Raw genomic sequence first — 22,550 nt, 5'->3', positions numbered from 1 at the left:
GGCAGCAGCATTCTACCAGGAGATCTACATGGCACGACTGGAGGACCCCAAGGCAGTGCAGGACTACCTGCAGAGGCTTGTGTGGGTCCTCAGGGAGGATGAGGGACAGAGGCTGGTGGAGGAGTGGATGCTGGAGGAGATCAACATGATGCTCTGCAGCTTCCAGAACAATAAGACTCCTGAGGCAGACAGCTTGCCAAAAGTGTTACATGTTGTCTTATGGAACCAGGTGGGCCTGGACTTCCTGGAGGTCTATAGGGAGCATTTGCAGGAAGGTCACCTGGGAGTGGGGATTTCATAGATTTCATAGTCATCAGGGCTGGAAGGGACCTCAGGAGATCATCGAGTCCAGCCCCCTGCCCAAAGGGCAGGAAGTCAGCTGGGGTCATAGGATCCCAGCAAGATAAGCATCCATTTTACTCTTGAAGGTGTTCAATGTAGGTGCTTGAACCACCTCCGCTGGCAGACTGTTCCAGACCTTGGGGGCTCGGACAGTAAAGAAATTCTTCCTTATGTCCAGCCTGAAACGGTCTTGCAGGAGTTTGTGACCGTTCGACCTCATCATCCCTTGGGGCGCTCTGGTGAACAAACGTTCCCCCAGATCCTGGTGGTCACCCCTGATAAACTTGTAGGTGGCCATCAGATCACCCCTGAGCCTACGCTTTTCCAGGCTAAAGAGTCCTATGGCTCTCAGCCTGTCGTTGTAAGGTCTGTTTTCCTGACCTCTGATCATGTGTGCGGCTCTTCTCTGGACTCTCTCAAGCTCCTCCACATCCTTTTTGAATTGCAGGGCCCAAAACTGGATGCAGTACTCCAGCTGTGGCCTCACCAAGGCTGAGTACAAGGGGAGAATGACATCCCAGGATTTGCTTGAGAAGCATCTATGGATGCAAGCCACCAGTCTGTTGCTTCACAAGCAGCAGCATCGCATTGCAGGCTCATGTTCATCTTGTGGTCAATGATGACCCCCAAATCTCTTTCTTCCGTAGTGCTAGCCATCGTAGCACTGCTGAGCCTGTAGACATGCTGCAGGTTTTTCCTCCCAAGGTGGAGAACCTTGCATTTTTCAGTGTTAAACACCATTAGGTTCTTGTCCACCCATTTGCTAAGCCTGTCAAGATCTGCCTGGATCATCCTCCTGTCCTCAGGTGTGGATGCTTTACCCCAAAGTTTGGTGTTATCAGCGGACTTGGCCAGTCTGCTTCTGACTCCAGTGTCCACATCTTTAATGAAGATTTTGAATAGTGTTGGCCCAAGGACCAAGCCTTGGGGGACCCCACTGGTCACAGGACACCATGACGATTGACTTCCATCTATTACTTCCCTCTGGGTCCAACCATGGAGCCAATTTCCCAGCCAGCAGATCATGGTGGACCCAAGGCCACAACTGGCCAGTTTCGCCAAGAGGTGATCATGGGATACCAGATTGAAGGCTTTTTTGAAGTCAAGATATATAACACCAATGTATCATAATGGAGATAGAGGAAGGCCTCATAACCCTTCCTTACAAGAAGGGGGAGAGGTGTGACTTGAGAAACTGGCGCTCAACCAGCCCTGAACTTTGATTACAAAAGGATGGCCAAAGTCTTAGCCTAGTGTTTTAAGTCTGTTATAGGTGCAGTGACCCATGAGAACCAGGAGTGAGCAGTGCTGGGTGACATATCCATGATGCCCTGATGCAGCTGTGTGACACGCTACAGTACCAGAGAGAGAGGGGATAGAATGTCGCCATGCTGAACCTCGACTTGGACATCCCATTCCTCCCTACTACAGACTCTGAAAAAGATGGGAATCCATGCAACCTTTGTCACCTAGTTAAAGGCACTGTACACCAACGTGAGCAGCAGGGTTCGGGTGAATGGGTCCCTGACAGCCCCAATTGCAGTAGAATCGGGTGTTAAGCAGGGCTGCCCACTCTCCTCAATCCTGTTTATTTGGACAATGGAGCCACTGGCACAACAACTCAGATAAGACCCCGGGATCAGCAGTGTGAAGATCCCTGGGAGGAACGGGGAAGAGACGAAAGTCCTCACATACATGGATGACCTGAACATCTTATGCAGGGACAAAAGGCCAGCGTAAAGAGCACTACAACACGCTCAGGCATACAGAGCAGCAGCAGGGGCCCAGCTCAACGTCAGCAAAAGCACCTGCTTAGTCCTGAGTAAGCTCAGGGGCCTGCTGCCCCTGGGGTTTTCTGTCCCCTGGAAGGGGGTAAAGAACCTCAAGGCGGAGTTTGACCCGGAGCTGACAGAGCAGAGGGTAGGGGAAAAGACAGAGGCTAAAGTGAGACAGATACTGGAGGCATGGCAATCATGCTGCCTATCAGCAGAGGGGTGGCACTGATGAAGGCAGTGCACCTGTTGATGCTGTTACACACTGCCCTAGTCTTCCCCCCATCCTTAGAACAAGTTGTTTGCAGAATTCAAAGAGCCATGCGTGCTTTCTTTTGGAGCTCCACATGGGAGAAAGTGGTCAGGACAAAGCTGTACAGAGCGAAATGGTCCAGAGGCAGAGGAATGCCAGATGTTCCTCTGGGCCAAATACATGAGCCAGGTTTGCAAACTGGCAACAGGGGTGGAATCTAAAACAGCCAGCTTTGTTAAGTATTTTGCAGGGCAGCTGCTGCAACAGTGGCAATTGCACATAATGACCAATGGGAGCCCATGGACCATAGTTTCCCCATGGTTTTACAAAATCCTGAAGTGGTTTTGAGAGAAATACAAGCTGGACGACGCCACACTAGCAATGCTGGTGAACCACTGCAAGATACGGGAGGTGGTAATGGCAAGCAACACCATATCACCCATAGACTTACTACCTGGTGATGGCTGCCAGGCGGTGTAGGAGCAAATCTTCCACAAGGACATGCAGAAGGAGCATAGAGACCTGAACTGGCAGGCAGCCCACCTGCACTTCCCATCCGGGCACGGAGAAACAGTGCAGGGTAGAGAGGTCCATCGAATTGCCTGAGGCAGACCTGCCGCTGGCAGGCAGAAACCTTCGACCACCTCTTCTGGGACTGCCGATACACTAGAGAGGTGTGGAAGACAATCTGTGCGCTCCTTCTGGTGGTGACAGGCTTCAGAGACCTGACCAAGGAAGTGGTTCTCTATGGGCACATGGCCAGACAGCAAGGGACCCCAACAGCTTGCTTTGACCAGTTCATCTCCTGCTTCAGGGATGCCCTGTGGAAAGCCAGGAACCTGCTCATCAACAAACACTTGGACCCCACAGATGAGGACTGTATTAAAACGGGATTAAGTGAAATGTACTGGTACTACAGGAAGGCAGAAGAGGACCACAGGAAAGCAATGGCAGACTTCATCTGGTGGCAAGGGGTCCAGAATAGACTTTTTCAGGGGCAAGCCCTCTACAGAGGGCAGTGGTTGGGGGCATGGGTAGGGAGATGGGTGCGTGGGTGTGCGGATACGCTGTGCGAACTGTGTAACGGGTTTCTAGTGTGCTTTGATCTGCCAAATAAACCACAAGGGCCACTTGGCAGAGTGTTGGAGGTAAAATTATATATATATATATACACCCCCCCATATATACACATGTATACACATAGATGCACACACACACACATATATGTATATACATATATGCACACACACGCGCACACACACACGCATATATACACGCACACGCGCACACACACACATATATACACACGTACACATGTATATACACACACATATGCACACGTATATATACACACACACATGCACACACGCACAGATACATGCACACACATACATATACATATATACACACACACACATATACAGATGTATATATACACTCACATATAAACACATGCACACATACACGCAGCTATTTCCCCCGCTTCGTCTCGTACTTGCCCAGGCGCGGCCGCCCCCTGCCGCGGGGCCCGGGGCCCGTGTGCCCAGGGCGGGCGGGGGCCTGGGCAGCCGGAGCCGCGCCCGGGACGCGGCAGGGCCGGCGGCCGGGCTGACGTGCGGAGCCGCGGGGCTCCTGCCGCAGCCCCGCCCCGCCCCGGCCGCCGGCGCCAGCGCAGCAGCAGCGGCCGCCCTGAGCGCGGCCCGGTGAGTGTGCGCCGGGCAGGGGGGCCGCCCCGCCCCGCCCCGCCAGGGGGCTCCCGCGGACAGGCCGCCCCGCGCGCGGAGGCCGGTGCCCGGGGCAGGAGAGGCGCGGCGGGCGGGCGGCGGCCCGGGCCCGGGCGCGGCGGGAGGACGGGACGGGACAGGGCCGGGCGGCGGCAGCGCGCACCGGAGCGGAGCCCGCTGCTGGCGCCGGGGCCGGGCGCCCCCGTCCTGCGGCCCCTCCGCCCGGGCTGTGTGCGCCGAGGAGGCGCTGCCGGAGCCCGGCTGTCCCCAGCCCCGCTGCTGTGGGCCCCCTGTTCCCAGCTCGCGGGGCTTTCTAGGGCTCGGCCGGCCGCTGCACCCTAGCAGGGCAGGATCGGGCCCCGGCTAAGCAGTGCGAGGCACACTTCTCGGCGTGGCATTGCCTAGGCGGTAGGAGGACCTCCTTGTCAGCGCAGCACCGCAGCTGCGCGGTGTCTGGGCTGGGAGGTGCACTTGGTGGTTGTGAGACGAGGGCAGGCATCCCTGCAAGGGCTGGTGCAGCTCTCCCACTTGCTGCCATTGCTTCCACGTCTGGGAAATGCTTCCATTTCCCATAGCAGGTGAAAAGGGGGAAGGAAGATAATCTCTAGTCACGCGCTGAACCGTTTCTCTGCCTTGCACGGTGGCCTGGAGCAGTTGCCATAGAACTCGTTTATTTAATAAGCTACTTAAAGGCCCTTTCAGGCCTCCCTTTCCATCCTGCTTTCTGTTTTTTTGTAGGGGAGCTTATTGGCACTTGATCCTTTCGCAGATCTGTGTTTTCTCATAGATTTTTTTTTATTCCCTTAAAATAAGGCCTAGCTAAGGAAACTTCACTTCTCAGGCAGGAGTAACCTTCAGACCTGGGGCATTCATATGGTGTGTCTACCCATCAGATCAAATGGGTGTGATCTGAAATAACCACATGAGGGAGGGGAAGACACCTGGAAAACTGTCACGACCAGAGGCATTGCCGTGAGGGTAGGCAGCAAGTCGAACAGGATTTTGCAGTGGGACATGGCTACAAAACAGGCAAATGTAATCTTTGGGCAGCGGAGGAGAAAGGTGCTTCATTGATCAGGGAAGGTGAGGCTACCTTTTTGGCACAAATTAGCCCCGCATCCTCCCCGAGTGCCGCTCAAACCCGCTTCCCCTGCCCAATTATATTGCTCTGCTTTCTGCTCTCAGCCCTGTGCTCAGTGCTTCATCTGCTGCTCTGCTTTCTGCTTATTTCCTTGTGCTCCCTGCCTAATGCTTTGTTTTGGTTTCGGCTTCCTGCCCTATCTGCTGCTGTGCTGCCTGTCCCCTCCCTGAGCTGCTGCATGCCACATACACAGGCTGCCCGTGCCACTTGTGGCACCCATGCCCCAGGTTGGCCACTCCTGGGTTATGGTGCTAGCAAGAGACTTGGGGCTTAGATCTTTGCTGCAGGTTCCCTACATAACCTCAGGCATGTCGCTTAGTCTCTTCCTCACTACCCTGCCTCACATGGGAGTTGTGTTCACAAGGGTGAGTGTACTAACTCTAGTGGGCCACTTTCCTTTCCTTTTTCACGTCCTTGTGACAAGGCCTTCAGCAGAACTTGCAGATTCACTGGAATACGGCAGGCTGCACCATGAATGCTTCTGCTGTGGCCTCAAACATGCCACCTCTTGCCTGTCAAGTCAGCCACTGATGCTATGGGAGTGGGACTTGGCTAGACAGACACTGTTGACAGATGAGGGAGTTGATGGGTCTCCGAGGTGTGACTGCATCTGGAGTACTGCTCAGGACTGTACATGAAACTACCATCAAATAGGTTCACAATAGCAACAGAACTGACCAGAGACCTGGAGCATTTGATTTATAAGGAGGGCTTGAGGGCTAGGTTAGTCTTCCGGGGAGCGGGTCCATCTCCAATTGAGTTACCAGGTTTGCAGAAGTACTTGGGTCCCACCAGGCCACTTACAGTCACATTGTCATGAAAGCGCCGCATCTATCATGAAAGGGCATTTCCCGTACTTACCCTAGTAAAACACTGACCTCTAGGACTGCTAGATGGATGTTGTATAACTTGTTTAGTAATGATCGAAGAGCAGCTCTTATAGCCTGTACTTACACAATGTTAAGGTCCAGGAGGGAGAGAATCACTCTGCAGGGTTAACTAGAGGTAGTGGGATGAAATAAGGAACCCTCCTAAGAGTGAGCAAAGGGTGACATTAGGGATATTTCATGCTCTAAATGTCTCTAATTTAGAGAAATTTCCAAATTTTCTGCTCTAAATGCTGAATGTTGTTATGTTGCTGGCTTTAAAAATGCTTGAGGGCTGTTGTTGTTTTTATGCTAGACGCTTTGTGCCAGGCAGTTTATTTCATGTCCTCAGTAGGACATATGTATCTCACTAATTCCCTGCATCTGGGGAGGTATTACCTCAGGAGCTAGATTACTTGGGGTAGGATGGGAATAATTTCCTGTGCTCTGCTTCTGCTGCCCATGGGGAAAGTAGACCTTTGCCAGTGATGACTGCATTTCTATTCGGTACTGTTGCAAGGCAACCAGCTTGTGAAATGGAATGGGTTAACTGGCTAGGGATGCAGTTTTCCCAGCATGCAGAGCTGCCTTAATAGGGAATCTTGCTCCAGGTGTTATCAGTTTGGGAAAGGAGGATTCTCAGGAGATGATTAACCTAGCCTGGATCATCATCACACTGTGGGCAATCAGCTTTTGCTAGGCTGGTGACAGTGAATTGCAGGCAGTGGGGTTGTTGCTGTTGCTAGAGACGGATGCTTCCAGGAGTCCATGTGAGTCTGCATCCTCTATCCTGACTCTCCAAGTTTGGCTTGGGGTGGGTGGGGTTGGGATTTGCTGCCTGAAGCAGCTTCAGCGGCTAGTTTTTAGACTGGGATCTTACGTTTGCTAGTGCTGGGACTGACTGCTTCATTTTCCAGTGTGCGTGTGTCATTTAGTGCTGGTTGGGAGCGGCATAGAGCTGCCCTAGTCCAGGGGAGGGAAGGGTATGTAGCAGCTGCAGATTGCAGAGCCTGATTCTTAAATTGCATCCACTCCAAATCTCTCTCCTCACCTGGGGCCATAGGCTTCCCCACTGGCAGCCGCTGATGTTCCTTGGAAGCACTGAAAGTCAAGATCAAGAGAGGAGAGTAGGCACGGGGTCCCCCCATAGAGGCTGCATAGCCAGCAGAGGCAGAGAAAAGGGTTCTGGATAACTCAGAGTGGTGTAGTACAGGCAGTCCGCAGACTTACAACACAACTGGTTCCTGAAAACCACCTCTTAAGTTGAACGTTGTAACTCAGAACCGATTTTTCCCATAGGAAGCAATGTTATAAATAGGGGGCTGGTTCCTGAACCAAGGCCCCATACCCTATTTTCACTAAAAATAACTCGGAATTTTGTATTTAATCAATTATAGATGAGTAATATAGCTACATTAATGTATTCATATTGTAACTAGCAATCACATTGATTTGGAAGGACTTCTTTGAGGTGATTTTGCTGGATGTTTTGAAGGGTTCTTGGCTGGCGTCTTCTTGGGAGTCTTGGCTGCAGGTTTTTCTGGAGTCTTGTTGGCTTTCTTAAAGAAAGTGTCCAAGGAAGTTTGGACAGATGTTCTCCAGGGAGATGAGTGACGCAGTGAACTTGTTTGCTGGCATGGTGTCGCATCAGAGAAGCGTTGTAAAGTCGAAACGGACATCATAAAGTTGAAACAGGGTGTCGATTTATAAACGTTGTAACTCAAAATATTGTAAGTCTGGGACGTTGTAAGTGCAAATGTTGTAATGGGGTCTGTCCCACCCTGGGTGTTTACATGCTGAACAGGAGAGACACTGGAGGCAGTATCTGATGTTATTCAACAGCATGTTAGTGAGCCTTGGTTTTTCTAGCAGTAAAGGATAACTCCTTTAATAACCGTAAGGGGGTCAGGAGGAAAGCACGAGTTGGGAGTTGAAAGCTGTGGTCTTGGAAAGCGGAGCCTGATTTCAGTGTAGCTCCTGTCCCTTGTGCTCTGCTTGGTGTTTCCCCAGAAACAGTGTGGGCCATGGGTAGATTACAGGCACAAGAGTAATGTCTTAATTGAAGAGAACATAGTATGTACGCTGTCAGGCAGCTGCTCTTTGGAGACCATGATACTAGAGGCCAGGCTTCAGAGCGCTTAGCACCCATGATGATGCTGATGCTCACAGAGCTCAGCCCACTGAGGCTCCTGTCCTGCAAATCTTGTCCACTGCCAGCAGTGCCTCGGGGGGGGGGGAAGCAGAGGTCTCCTGGAAACTGACTCTTTAAAAGGGGCAGGACAGATTCAAGTCGGACTGTTCTAGCAGAGTCTGTTATAAGGCTGCTTCACGGGAACAAGATAACCGTACTGGAGTTTTCAGGCCTCTATCTTAGGAGCATAACAGCACGCAGATGAATTTTTGCACTCTGGAAGGGTGAAGATGGTAGGTTCTGCTTTGCGTACATTGCTGTCTGTTCTGCAGTGGCTTTTCCCATTGGTGTTACTTTTATTTTGCTTTGCATGACCATGTTTTAGGACAGCAGGCATGTTATCGCTAGAGGCAGCTTCAGGGCTTTTTGAATTCTGTTCTGATGGCAGGACTGTCATTACCAAAGCCATGCCCAGCTCTTTCCCATGATGATAACAGCTGAGAGCAAAAGGCATGAGGCCTGTTGGTGCAAAGCTGCCATAGTACTTGGGAGGAAGAGCATGCTCTGGGTTCCAGTATCTACGCTGTGATGCCAATTGTCTGATTACTTGACTGATTCTATCCTGTTATGACATATAGTCCTGTCGGGTCTGACCTCTGCCCTGACTGTAGATAGGGAGTTCTGCAGGGCCATTTTTGAACAACATCTGCCCACATCTGTCTGAGGCTCCATTTCCCCTTGTAGGGCAGGCTGTGCTGTAGAGTCAGACTAGCATTGTCACATTGTATGGTAGCTTGGCATTGGGCTGGAGAACAGTTGCTTCATAGTTTCATAGCTGGTCGGGTCGGAAGGGTCCTGAGCAGATCATCAAGTCTGACCCCCTGCCACGGCAGGAAAGAGTACTGGGGTCAAACGACCTCAGCAAGGTGTTCATCCAGCCTCCTCTTAAAGACCCCCAGGGTAGGAGCCGGCACCACTTCTCTTGCAAGTTGGTTCCAGATCCTAGCCGCCCTGACCGTGAAGTAGCGCCTCCTGATATCTAACCTAAACCTACCCTCTGCCAGCTTGTGACCGTTATTCCTGGTCACTCCTGGCGGTGCTCAGGGGAACAGGGACTCCCCCAGTGCCTGCTGATCCCCCCTGACTAGTTTGTAAACGGTCACTAGATCCCCCCCCTCAGCCTTCTCTTGTGGAGGCTGAACAGGTTCAGGTCCTGTAGCCTCTCCTTATAAGGCCTGCCCTGTTGTCCCCTGCCCATACAAGTGGCCCTCCTCTGGACCCTCTCCATGTTGTCCACATCCCTCCTGAAGTGCGGCGCCCAGAACTGGATGCAGTACTCCAGCTGCAGCCTGACCAGTGCCGCACAGAGGGGGAGGATCACCTCTTTGGACCGGCTCGAGATGCATCTGTGGATGCATGCCAGGGTGCGGTTGGCCTTCCTGACTGCGTCCCCACACTGCCGGCCTATGTTCATCTTGGCATCGATGATGACTCCAAGATCCTTTTCTGCCTCTGCACTGACGAGAAGGGACTTCCCCAGCTTGTAGGTATGGTGCCGGTTGTTCCTCCCCAGGTGCAGCACCTTGCACTTGTCAGTGTTGAATCCCATCCTGTTCCCATCCGCCCACCCCTGTAACCTGTCTAGGTCTGATTGCAGCCTATTCCTCCCGTCTAGTGTGCTCACATCCCCCCATATCTTAGTGTCGTCTGCGAATTTGAACACGTGCTATTTACCCCCTCGTCCAAGTCACTGATGAAGATGTTGAATAGTGCGGGCCCGAGGACCAAGCCCTGGGGCACCCCACTGCCCACATCCCTCCAGGTCGAAAATTACCCGTCCACCACCACTCTCTGGGTGCGGCCCTCCAGCCAGTTAGCGACCTGTTTGACTGTGTGGGTGTTGACACCACAGTCCCCCAGTTTCTTAATGAGAACGGGGTGAGAGACAGTGTCGAAGGCCTCCCGAAAGTCCAGGAAAACTACGTCCACTACTACCCCTGCATCTAAGGATTTGGTGACCTGGTCGTAGAAGGCCACCAGGTTGGCCTGACAGGACCTACCGCTAATGAACCCGTGTTGGTTGCCCCTCAGCATAATCTCCCCTGTTGGCCCCTCGTGGACATGTGCCAGGATAATTCTCTCAAAAAGCTTGCCCAGGACCAAGGTAAGACTAACTTGTTTGTTCTCAGGTGATCCAGTCCAGGGTCAGCACTAGGAATTTGGGATCCTTGGCAAAGCTGTTGGCTTGGGGGAGGGCAGATCTAAGTAGCTTCTCCTCTTCCCTGGCGGACAAGATTTCCCTGAGCAGAGAGGTCTGGTCTCAGCACCAGCCTGCCTTCACTCCTCTCCACGCTGAAGAGAAGTGCTAGGTGTTTGTCTGCCCCTTATTTCCCCAGGACAGGCTTGGCTTCTGCAGCTTGTGTCACTTCACAGTTCCACCATTATCCTGCTTCAGTTTCCTTCCAGAAGTACAGTTCCCAATGACATGGTCCTTCAGGCTCAGACACTCAATTCCCAACCCTTTGGGAGTATCCAAGCATCAAAAGAGTGTACTAAAACCAAGGAGGAGAGCACACTGCCCCCATGCAGTCCTGGGCCTACCCCTCTCATCCAGACTCTGCCTTCTCTATAGCACTCCCATTTTTGCTCCCTGCTTCAGACCTGCCTTGTCGTAGGGATGAAGTGAGGGTTTCCACCACATTTTTCTCCCTGGGCAAGAATTAGAGACCTAGTCATTCCCACCCTCCCAGTTGGACTAGGTTCTTCCCTTTTATCCCTACCTCCCAGGCACATCACCTGGGAAGCACTGAGACCCCAGGCTCTTTTTAACCCCTTCCTGAGCAACATGAAGGGAACATGGCACATAGTCGGACCCCCTTGTGAGAGAGAGCAGAATCTGTAGAGCATAGGACACTCGCTGGTGCCTGCCATAGCCTAGAGGGGGAAAGCCATAGCCCTTTTCCTTAGTATTCCCAAAGGGAGAGTGACTAGTGATCTCCTTTGCTTTCAAGGCTTTGATCCCTAATGTCCCCTCCAGAGCCTCTTCTGACCTCAAGCTGCAAGAGCCATAAGCACGCAGCTGGCATTTGTAGTGCAATCTAATAGAATAAACCAGTTGTCTTAATCCACTTATCTTGCATGATCCAATAAAGTCTGCAGCTCTGGCTAGGAAGAAAAGTGTGCATGTTCTTAATAAATCTTCCCCGCTTCAACTGGCATCGTTAATCTGTCTGTCCGGATCCATTTCCGACATGTTTGCTTACATGCAAGCTTTGTTAAGGTGGAGCTGGAAGAGTTGCTGCTGCTCCCTGCACTCTGAGCACTTCTTGATTCCCATGAGGGTCCCTTCATTAATGTCCCCAAAAATCACGGGGTAACTTAGGGAGGGGGAAGGAGAGAGAGATGCCATGGGCTTACAGCAACAGGCTGTAGGTAGCTTGTAACCTGCGTCTTGAACAACCTTAAATTTGCACCTGCTGGGACACTGATGCCTCGTCAAGTGCCTTGTAAGATTGTTCTCTTGGAGCAGGGAGTTCTTGCCCAACCTTCAGGAAACTCATAGCACAAAATGCCTTCCTGCTGCCTAGGATTGTGACTGTAAAACCGGGCAGAGAAAGGTACAGCAGCTGTCATGAGCCAGGTAACAGCAATGGCTCCCCTTGGCAGCACTGCTCCTCAACCCAGGCTGAGCCCCAGGGCACTGTACAGCTTTACAGTTGTGCTGGGCACCGAGAAGTGGCCCTTGTATTAGGAGTGACGGTCTCCTGCCGTTATACTGGCTCAGGTTTAAAGCTGTATGGGCAGCTGTCTTGGGTCCCCCTTTTTTTTTTTTTTTCAGGAAATGCATGGAGTTTTCCTTGTACTGCACTCTGCGGGGAGGTCTCTGCAGGGTTTGGAAGTCCCAGCTGTGGAGAGCAAAAACCATGGTGTTGCTCAGCCTTGTAGGAGGCTGGTGGGGATGGCATGTTGTTCTGTTCTTGGTCCTCTTTGGCTAGATTGAGGAGCCCATGCCAGACCTCTGCCCTACCTGTCCCCAGGCCTGTCTGATAGCCATTTGCTAGGGTTTAGAGAAAATGCAAACAAAACAATGTCAAAAAGACCTCCGCTTTAACCTGCTGCACTGGCAAAACAAACCCTTTGCGGTGGGGAGCTCTGGTGCCTGCTCACATGAGCCAGCTGTATAGGCTGTGACTGGGGGACCTTCAGGTTTTAGTATTTGAGCTAATGCACCTTGCAGGTAGTTTGCACAAGTCAACAGAATTTATGGTCTCAGATGAGAAATGAGGCTAGACAGGAGGAGTGAGACAAGGCTTCACATGTTATCCACACAACCTTGGGGGCTTGGGCCTGCATTATTGGAGTGACATTACGCAGTCTCCCCTATCTGTCAGATGAAGACACTGATAGCTACTGGCCCCCAAGGTCAGGCTGGGAGGCCTTGCACAGCAAAGCGGGCTGTAAAATGCTCAGAAGCACTAGTAGCAGTCAGAGGAAGACCAGATATGAATTTGTGGTCTTTGCTTTCAATCCCAGGGATCTTTCCCCCAAGTTTCAGGCTGGCTGGTGGTAAAGCAGGACCATTCCAATGTGTGGAGGCTGCCTGCAGACCCCTCTTTATGCAAAAAATGGAGTAGCAACATTAAAATGAGAAGACAGGGTAGACTTGTACCTTTTTAACTAAATGCTGTAGCATAAGTTTTCGGGAGCTGGAGCTCATTTCATCAGATGCTGTGAAAGACCGTGCACAGAATAGTGTATAAACTGGAGAGAGTGAATTGAATACAAAAGGCAGGAAGGGAGAAGGGGAGCTGAAGTCTGTAACCTACAATTTACAGTAATGCCATCAATCTACGTAACTGTGCTCACCCTGACTGAGGTGTCTGTAATGGGCCCCTTAGGACATGAGGCTCCTGTCGGTTCTTGCATTAACAGTGCATGCTTCCCACCTCCCATTGAAGGATTCCTTTTACACCTCTCATTTGTTTCATTTATTCCAAATCGGCCTTAAAAATCGCAACTGCTTGTTAATGTTTCTTGCTTCCCAATTACCATCTGTTGCCCCATGTAAGTGCGACGAAGACTTGAGTGCTTTGTCATGAATACCAGTGGAAACCAGGCTTCAGTGGGTTTCATTAGACCTGGAGGAAGCCAGTGCTGGAAAACACCATCTGCTCTTTGCCTAGGTTCAAGCAGAACATCCAAGATGACTGGCTTCTTCTGGGAGCAATCCTGACCTACTCTTTAGCAGTACATTTTATGAATAAAGTTTTCTGCTGCTTCTTGCTGCTCTAGCCTTCTACCAGCAGACCCTGGTACCCAAAGAACATAAATTGGGCCACTCTTTCCCTGCCAGATTTAATACAATCCCATCACTTTAAAATAGAAGGACATGGGGATATTTGCAATCAGGATTCATAGTAGAGATGCTATCTCTTATTAAACCAACAAGATTTTTGCAAAAAATCATTTTTTAATTGCAAGCTTTTGGGCACAAACACCCTTCATCAGGCATTGGTGAAAAGAAAAAAGTTCTCCTGGGTAGAAATGTATGTTCATATTTCACAGAGGAGTCAATAGATGACTGCCTTTTTCCTCTAGACCAATACAGCTACAACCTGGATACCTGACACATGAGGATATTTGGGTCTTTTAGGATTCATGTTTCCAGGCTCTTGCCTGCAAACAGGAGGGTTAAAATCTGTTTCTTAATTAAAACATTGGTTCTCTCTCACATGACTGGTTCTTTATGAGAAACACCAAAATGCAGGATTTGTGACAGCCTGAAGAGTTGACAATGCTCCTACCCCAGTAGCACCCACTACCATCATGCCACACACAACCAAGTTTGAAGAGTGTCTAGGAGCCCCAGTGCATAGCTGTACAAACAGGGGGGGGAAAAAAGAGTTTAAGACTGAAATCGGGAAAAATCAGGGTATCTGGTGAGGGCAGAGGGATGCGGGGGTCAACAATGAAGATAAAATGGAGAGACTGCTGGAGCCTTCTTGGGAGGCTGTGACAGAGGGGACCTTAATGAACAAGCAAGGAGAAGTCTTGTTTTATGTGGGCTGTGGCAGGCTGCAGCTGCCACCCATGCTGAATCAGCCAGCTAGATCCATGCGCCAGGCAAGCCTCTGAGAACAGGAGTCCCAGCTGGGTCACAAGTCGGCCAGGAAGTTCCTCTAGACCTGATGGCAGATGATGCCTGGAGCTGTGAGGGCCTGTGGGGTCACATGCAGAGCAGCTGCAGCTCCTAGTTTGGCAGAAAAGTCTTTAACCTTTTCTCCCTTGTTGTTTTTAGCCATGCTTGTGGCTTGCCCAGGTAGGGAGAATACTAGCCTAGCTGCCTTGGTGACTGTTTGGGCACAATACCCAAGCTGGGCGTAACCACATTTGTTTTTCTTTTGGACAAACACTGAGTAATGCATTCAGATTCAACAAAACACTTCCCGTCTGCATGCTGGGTGCCTGCAACACAGCACAGGGCTGCCCTTGTTTACAATCTGTTATGCCCATACCTGGGCTGGCTTTTTAGGTGCAGCCCACAGAAGTGCCCTGGGCTGATGGGTGCCACAGGTGCCTGTTGAGCTCGGGTAGTCTGCTGTTGTTGCCAGCTGCTGTGCTCAAAAGCATCTGAGAACTGGGAGTGGGTCTTGGGATCAGCCATCTAGTCCCTGCCTGAAATACAAACAAGCTCCAGGCTGAGCTGGGACTCTGGCTCTTATGCAAGAAGATCAGTTGAATAGTGTCCTGGATGCTCATAAGGTGCCTGGGAAAGGTGATGCATCCCTTCTGAGCTCCTGGTGTGCTGCCACACTGATCCTTCTTCTTCTTCTTCTTGTGCCTGCAGCCTGTGATCCTGTTCCTGAGTGTCATCTGCCTTGCCTGATATGGAAGACAGCCTTGCAAGGTCTCTGAGCCCAGCAGGGCTTTCCTGCTACGTGGCAATCTCCCAGTTCTTGGGACTGACAGTGATTGCCATGACTGGAGCCTGGATGGGCCAGTTCCGGGGGGGCATCGCTTGGCAAAGCTTGCTACAGTTCAACGTCCACCCACTCTGCATGATTATTGGAATGGTCTTCCTCCAAGGGGATGGTAAGCTGGGACCAGGACCTGGCCTGGTTGCAGGTAGTGGGGCGGGTGCTTGCTGTGTTCCTCAACACTCCTTCAGGGGACCGAGAGTCCAGGCCTCAGCCCCCAGCTGACTGATGGAGTTAATTCCTTCTCCGCTGCAGTCCCATAGGTGCTTCCCTACTGAGTATTTTGGGTATAGCCTTAAAGTGGAGTTAGTCCAAATGTACACCAGTAACTGCATTAGAAGCTGGGCCGTTTCATGTTGGCCTGGTAATGCTTTCCATCACACTACTCCAATTCAGCACCATCAGCCTGCCGGGCTGAAAGGGGACATGGCCCAGGCAGCAAGCTACCCATTCTGGAAAAGTACAAAGCTGTCCCATGACATTAGCAATTGGTACTGCAACTGGGTGCACTGATGCCATCTACACTGAACTAGTGCAAAGCAAGGCTGGCTTCTGCTCCAGCTGAAGGGTGCAGGAGAGGGATGCTATGGGACATCTGCTCTCGTAGCCAATGACAATGCAGCAGATCCCTGTGGAAAGCTTCCGCATGCTGGTGATGAAACCCTTGCTGGTGTCTGAGTGGAGGTGATGTGGGTCAGGCCTTCTGCAGAGCACTTAGCAGGGGCTAAATGGATTGGGTGTGGAGGATGGCTTTGTGCCTTGCTCTGTCACAGTGCTGCTCAGGGAGCCAGCAGCAGTAATTGTCTCCCAGATGGCCTCTTAAGCACGCAGCCAGGCACATCTGCACAGAGCTATGATGGGAAAGCCACAGTAGCAGGTGCCCTGCAGCCAGGTCCTGTGGCTTTAAGGAAAGATTAAAGCTAGCAAATTAAATCTGGGAAAGGCAGTGGGGAGAATAACAAAGTGCTTAACGCTTCCTGCAGTATGAGTCACCCTCTGCCTCCCTTCTGTGGCTCCCTTCCAGCACTGGGTATTGTGCACTCTTGGAGTTAATTTTACATGTGTAGCACAGCTATACCTAGTCTTTTTTTGCTGGGGGGGTCTTTTCCTGCCTTGCCCCCCTGCACTTGTCTCACATATGTTCTTTCCGCCAGCTCTCCTGGTTTACCGGGTCTTCAGGAACGAAAGCAAGCGCTCCACCAAAATCCTCCATGGGCTCCTTCATGTCCTTGCACTGGTCATCGCCCTTGTGGGTGAGTTCTGGGTTCCCCCACAACAAGGACAAGCCATCAGGAAGGTGGCCTGGAGGGATTCCTCCAGCTGCAGGGCATCGTTGGCAAGATGTCCCCAAGAGCAGCTGCGTTTTGAGCAGGGGGGTTTGGAGCCCTCCATTGCCCTGTCTTTCCTCTTACAGCTCATAGACCATCCCAGAGAGGGGAGCATCGGAGCCAGGGAGGTGGGTGGGTGGATGTAGCAGTCCCATTTGTAGCATGATGTATTAGCCTGGTAATGCCAGAGCCCAGTGAACCTGCTTGGCAGGACCCTGCCAAGGCCAGCTCGGGGAGCCAGTACAGTAATGGCTCACCCACTGCCACTTACTTCATTACCTGCATGCTGGTACTGTGAAGGGTACACAGTGCGATGAAAGTGCTGGCTGAGGATGGGTGTCCAGCTCTAACAGGCCTCTTTCTCTTCTCCACAGGCCTGATAGCCGTGTTTGATTACCACAGGAAGAATAACTTTGCAGACATGTACAGCCTGCACAGCTGGTGTGGCATATCAGCTTTCAGCCTCTACTTTATCCAGGTGAGGGGCAGGGGGTGAGCTGGAGCTGGGTGCTCTCTCCTGTCTTGCAGGCACTCCTGACAGGCTGAGCTGCCTAGCGGTGAGAGCAGGGGGCTGGATGTCAGGACTAGTCCTAGCTCTGCTATTGACTTGCCCTGTGGGATCTGGGGCAACTCAGTCTCCTGTTATTTTAATGGAAGTTGTTCCTGGGGACATGTGGTGCCAACAACTCAGTCCCCTGTTATTTTAGTGGAAGTTGGGGGACATGTGGTGCCAGCATCTGAGCAGGGCTCAGTTGGACTCTTCCCTGGGCACTAATGCATGTTTGTCTGGGGGGTGAGGTAGGAAGAGCTAACTTGCCCTAACCTCCGTGCCCTGCTGCCATAATACCTGCTGCAGTGGGAGCTGAGGTCTTGTTGGGAAAGGATTGCTGTCCATTGAGTTTTGGCTCCAGCCCTGAGAGGACTCAGTGGCTTATTGCCCCCTGCCATTTTTCTTCCCTTTCCAGTGGCTCATGGGCTTCAGCTTCTTCCTGTTCCCTGGAGCATCCTTCTCACTTCGCAGCAAGTACAAATCGCACCATGTCTTTTTTGGCATCTTCCTCTTTATCCTCTCCATCGCCACATGCCTGCTGGGTATCAAGGAGCTGCTCCTCTTCAGTATCAAGTACATGGCTAAAACAGCTGACCTGTATTCTTCTCCCCACCTCGCCACTGGATTTCACATGGGCTTCAGCATGAGGCACTTCCTGGGCAGTGGGAGAAAACAGCCCCTCTAAACCTAGTTCCCAGTCCCATTGTTCCTTCTCTTGCAGTGTTTGGGTCCCTAGATGATATGGGTTGTGGTCTGCTAAGGTCTGGAGTAGACACGTCTGACTTTCCATAAGGCAGTAGTGTGTTGGCAAGATGTCTCGGGAGTCCTGGCCAGTGACAGGTGCTGCAGGATATTGGGAAATGTGGTTTGTGATTTCTTTTTTAGATAAAAACACTGGGTTCTGAGAGGCTTTTTCTCATTGGGTCCATGTTTCAGTTCTGCCCTTCTCATGCCTAATAGTTAGCTTCCAGATTTGATGCCTGTAGGTTTTCCTTCAAGCTCATACTGGCCATATGGATCCTTTGTGCTGATCCAGACAAGGGCTGGATCGGCTGTCTCAGTACGCTACACGTGGGACAGCTGATGTCAAACAGCCAGTGGGAAAAGTCCCTTGGCTGACTCTGTTTCAGGCACAGCCTGAGCTGTCTCTGCTATGTAACCCACATGGTGCCCAAGCCAGCCAGGAGAGGCAGTAGCATCTAATGGGCAGTTCCTGTGTGGTTGCAGAGAAACTTGTACAGTCTGACAGCCTGCTTGCTAAGATGTCCAGCCTGGTTTGGCCCCTCCTGGACTACAAGAGGGTGGTTCCTTCACCAGAGTGCACTTCTGTGAAGCGATGTAGTTTTTTGTTGTCTTAGGTCAGGCTGCTGGTTCTTTCTGGGTGGGGTTTGGGATGGGGTCAGGGTGAATGGGAGCATTCAGGGCCAGGACTGAATTAGAAGCTGCCTCTTGTGTGGAGCTGTTGTATCCTCAGGGCAGCAGGAAGCCAGTGTCCTTAGCACTGCCCTTCTCTATTCTTGCAGGACCACCTACAGCTCCTTTGTGCCTGAAGGGATCCTAGCCAACGTGCTGGGCCTGCTGCTGATCACTTTTGGGCTGCTGATCGGCTACATCCTGACGCGAGATGAGTGGAAGAGACCTCCACTGGCTGAGGAACTGGCACTGTCCATGGATTTTAAAAATCTCACTGAGGGGGAGAGTCCCAGTGGCAGCCAGTGATGCCCTTGCATGGGGGAGGGCGGGGGTTTGGCGTTCTTATCATCCATAGTCCTTGCTCTCGGCCCTGTGCATGTGTGCTGTGTAACTAGAGCTCCACTGCTGTCTTGCAGATTCTACATCCCTGGTGTATTGGTGTCGGCCTCACTCCCCTCCCACCCAGTGATCATCAAGTGCAGCTGGCATGAGAGGGGGAGGGCTTTAATTCCTCATGTGCAAGGGAGCCATGTGCCAGTGCAGCTGCTCTCCCAGCCCACACTGTGGTCCTGTGTGTTGTGCTCCTGTGAGACATGCAGGTTGCCCTTTGTTCCCCACTGAGCCAGGGTGCCAGTCAGGGCCTCTTCCCTGCCTCCTACCCAAAGCACTGAGGTCTGGCTTCGCTCAAGGGCTGCTTTCTTTGTGCTGCAGCCTTTGTTACCAGCTGAGCTCCTCTAGGTGTTTGGTTCCTTCTCCAAACCTGTCGAAGCTGGCAATTTTGCCTCTCTTGCACTAGGACTGCAGTGCTCTTACTTCCTGACCTGGCAGGCCAGGCCAGGGACACAAAGAAAGAACCTGTAGCTAAATGCCTAAATCAAGTTCAGGTGAAAGATGAGGCCTTCAACCTGGCTCCTATCATTTCACGCACACTGCCTTGTTGTGCCTCCTGGAGCTCATGCAGCACTGGAAACTGTTTGTGCCAGTCCACCTGGTCCTGGGTGGATTTAAATCTGTCCTATGCTCTGTTTCAGTGCCCCTGCTCCTTGGCTGAATGCCAAAGCTTTGGTGCCTTTAATGATCACAGTGGTGTTTGTCTTGCCCTGAGGCATGTTACTTCTTGATGCCCCATAATGTACTGCTTCTGCAGATTCTCATCAGATCCCAACCAGTTCACAACAGCCAGCCACAGGAGTGGGGATGTGTCTGCCAAAGTCAAAGCACTCACACCTATCTAGCTAACAGCATTTTGGAAGTACTTGTCCCCCTCTCTCCTGATTCTCCCTGGTGCTGAGGGGCATTTTGGGGGTAGGACTTCCAGCTGGACTCTGAGCAGAGAAGGCACACAGGGGATTTCCACTACATTTTCTGACCTTAAATGACTGGGTGAGCAGTCAGTTTGTAAAATGAAAGCACGTGTTATTTCTAAAGGGCTCCTTTCAGCTCCATCTTTTACTGTTTGGAGCCTACATGAAGCAGCTGCCAGTACAACAGGGCTTCTCCTTTCACATCTGATGTTACAGCTTGTCTCATCCACCTCCAATATTGGCTCTTTTTTGCAATTAAAGACAGATGTGGGATTCCTCCATTCCAGGTGCTGAAAGGCATCACAAGTGCCCAGTGCTGCTGCACAGGCCTTTCCTGCTAGCAGTTACTCAAGGTTGATCAGACAGTCGGTATCCCTGCCTCTGAATTGGTGAGTAACCCCAGAGTGAAGCAGCCAGCTGGTGGGAGTGCTAATAGGTGCCACGTTAGCAGAGTGAAGGAAATCACCGATAAAGAATAACAGGCAAAGGGAACTGGGCTTGAGAACCAGCTGGGAACTCGAGGCCTTCTTCTGAAAGTGTGGTCAACCCCCTGCCTCTCTAGGCACAAGGTGGCACAGGGCACAGGTCAGGTCAGCCTAGGGGCCCAGTGAGGCTGTCTGGTGACATTGTTCCTGCCTGGGCTGCCTTACAGAGGGAAGAGAGTTGCTGACAAGAGGAGGAGCTGGAAAAGCAATATTAGATTTGTTAATTAGCAGGTATCCTGTGTAAACAGTGTTGCCATGAAGAAAAAGACCCCTGGCTCTGCTATTGATCCCTGCCCATAAATGGGTCCCTGAGCCAGTGGCCTCTGCCCTGGTCTGATGGTTCAGGGCAGACTCAAATATTTGGAGTCCTTCTAGACTGACCAGATCCAGACAAAGTCTGAGTTGGAGATTACTGTGTGATTACTGTGTTTGCACACTGTACAATCTCCTGCCCGTGCCCACAGGGGCTCTCAAACAACCTCCTTCCCTAATGTGGCATGAATGGCACAAGTAACTGGGGTTACTGCTACCTGCATTTAACTTAGCACTTCATGAAAAATTGGGCCCCTTTCGCAGATGTTTCAATGGAGCACCCGCAAATTGCTTAGTCTTGCCTGGAAGCCTTAGCTTAGATCTTCTGTATCATACAACACAGCAGGAAAGGTCAGTCCATGGGGTGAGGAAGGAATGAAACAAGGCGTTTCTCCCAAAAGCTTCATTAATCCCACCCTGCCCGTACTAGTCTTGAAAGAAATACTCTTCCCTGCTCTGGAACTGAGGGTGGACACAAATGTGCCTTTTGTTGCCTTTGTGGTGCCATAGCATTTTTTTTTATGGCAGCACAAAAGCGGCTTTGACAAATGTACCAGTTTGTGTTGCTGTTTCATGCCAGATGTTTACTTTATAAAGTGGGGGTTCAGGTAGCCCAAAGCCAGCTGTGCTCTCCAGCTGTGCCCTGATAGGTACTCTGGGGGCTTGAGGGGCCCAATTCTGCACACCCCAGGAATTCCTATGTTAGATCAGACTCCTCCATCTCTGGGAGCTGCTGCCTGGCTTTCCCTTCTGTGACATGGCCCTGGGGATGCTGGGGAAAAGAGGGAAAAGCCAGACATGTGTTTGCAGGGATGGAGGGGTCCAGGCCTGCATGGGGACTTCCTGGGTGTCCAGGATTGGGCCCCCTCAAGCCCTAGGAGAACACATCACCCATTGTCCTGCAGCATGAATAGGCAGAACAGTAGGCAATGTGTTTCACCCACTGAAGTAGATCTGCTGTACCAGCACAAGACCTATCCCGGTTGGCAATATCCATTTCTGCCTTACGCTTGAGTATTTCTATGCTCGGGGTATGGACCTGCTGCTTATAGCCTTTCCAACTATGTGCTAGATTATTAGGATGGAGACTGAAAGCCTGTTCCCTGCTGACATTAGTGGAAACAGACCTTCAAGTGAGGCCCTATGGAAACAATTGCCTAAATCTGCACACTGTGCTCAGGAAAGTACCTTAGTATGCAGCTGGCCTGGGATGCACGGTGCTGCAGCAGCTAACTGCCAGTAATCAGAGACACCACACAAACCTTTTCTATGTCAGCAAGCACCTGCTGTGCCACATGCCAGGTATTTACCTGGCCCAAGATGCTGTTGCTAATGTTTATACTTGAAAATATTTTGTACGCAGGTGATTTTTTTTGTTGTTGCTGTAATTAATCTCTGAAAGAAACCCATTGTGTGTGTGTGTGTGTGGGGCGGGGGGGAGCTGCACTAGCTGAGCTGTGGATTTGTTGGCTCAAATGCCTATTAAAAGCAGAAGAAAAAAATCACATTTTGTGCGACTTTGACCTGAAATGTTGTCTCCTATCAGAGCTACATCTTGCTGTACTGTGTGTGCCATGCTGTCTGTTTTGTGGATGCTCCCGAGTCAATAAATATTTGCAACGAGCATGGACGATCTCCTCTGTGTGCCAGCCAACTGGTCATTCCTAATGCCCACTGCTCTGCCAGTACAACTCTTTTCCCCTGCCTGCCAGCCATGTGCTTCTGGTTCCAGAGCCAGTGTTAATATTTAACACTGATTACTGCAGGCTCTGCCTGCTACTCTTGGAGAGCAGGTAGCTAACATCCAGTAGGGGTATGGCACTTGGTTCTGACAGAAAGGGCTTGGTCCTGAGATGGGCTCAGAACTAGGAATTAAAACCCTGATTTCTGAAAGACCTCTGAACCCTGCATCTGAAAGTGTCATGGGGCACCTGTAGGGACTATGTACCTTT

The 22,550-nt window shown here is 51.3% G+C and overlaps 1 protein-coding gene across 5 annotated transcripts; it reads left to right on the top strand.

Moving 5' to 3' along the window:
* The first annotated feature begins 3,916 nt into the window (after positions 1 to 3,916).
* CYB561 (cytochrome b561) lies at positions 3,917 to 22,222 on the top strand. 5 transcript variants are annotated; one of them, XM_090044158.1, is made up of 6 exons: positions 3,917 to 4,070; positions 15,077 to 15,321; positions 16,361 to 16,459; positions 16,909 to 17,012; positions 17,500 to 17,657; positions 18,608 to 22,222. In XM_090044158.1, exons 2-6 carry the CDS (start codon positions 15,117 to 15,119, stop codon positions 18,801 to 18,803), a joined length of 762 nt encoding a protein of 253 aa, XP_089900284.1. In that variant the 5' UTR covers positions 3,917 to 4,070; positions 15,077 to 15,116; the 3' UTR covers positions 18,804 to 22,222. The 5 variants fall into 5 exon arrangements, with proteins under 5 accessions (XP_089900284.1, XP_089900285.1, XP_089900283.1 ...); XM_090044159.1 differs by lacking the exon at positions 3,917 to 4,070 and adding an exon at positions 4,165 to 4,499; XM_090044157.1 differs by lacking the exon at positions 3,917 to 4,070 and adding an exon at positions 4,506 to 5,174.
* The last annotated feature ends 328 nt before the right edge of the window (positions 22,223 to 22,550 follow it).

The sequence above is a fragment of the Crocodylus siamensis genome, chromosome 4 (assembly GCF_052110815.1).
Source record: "Crocodylus siamensis isolate JL-2025a chromosome 4, ASM5211081v1, whole genome shotgun sequence".
NCBI classification, from domain to species: domain Eukaryota; kingdom Metazoa; phylum Chordata; order Crocodylia; family Crocodylidae; genus Crocodylus; species Crocodylus siamensis.
The sequence above is the reverse complement of the archived record's forward strand: the minus strand, read 5'-3'. Positions and strand labels throughout refer to the sequence as shown.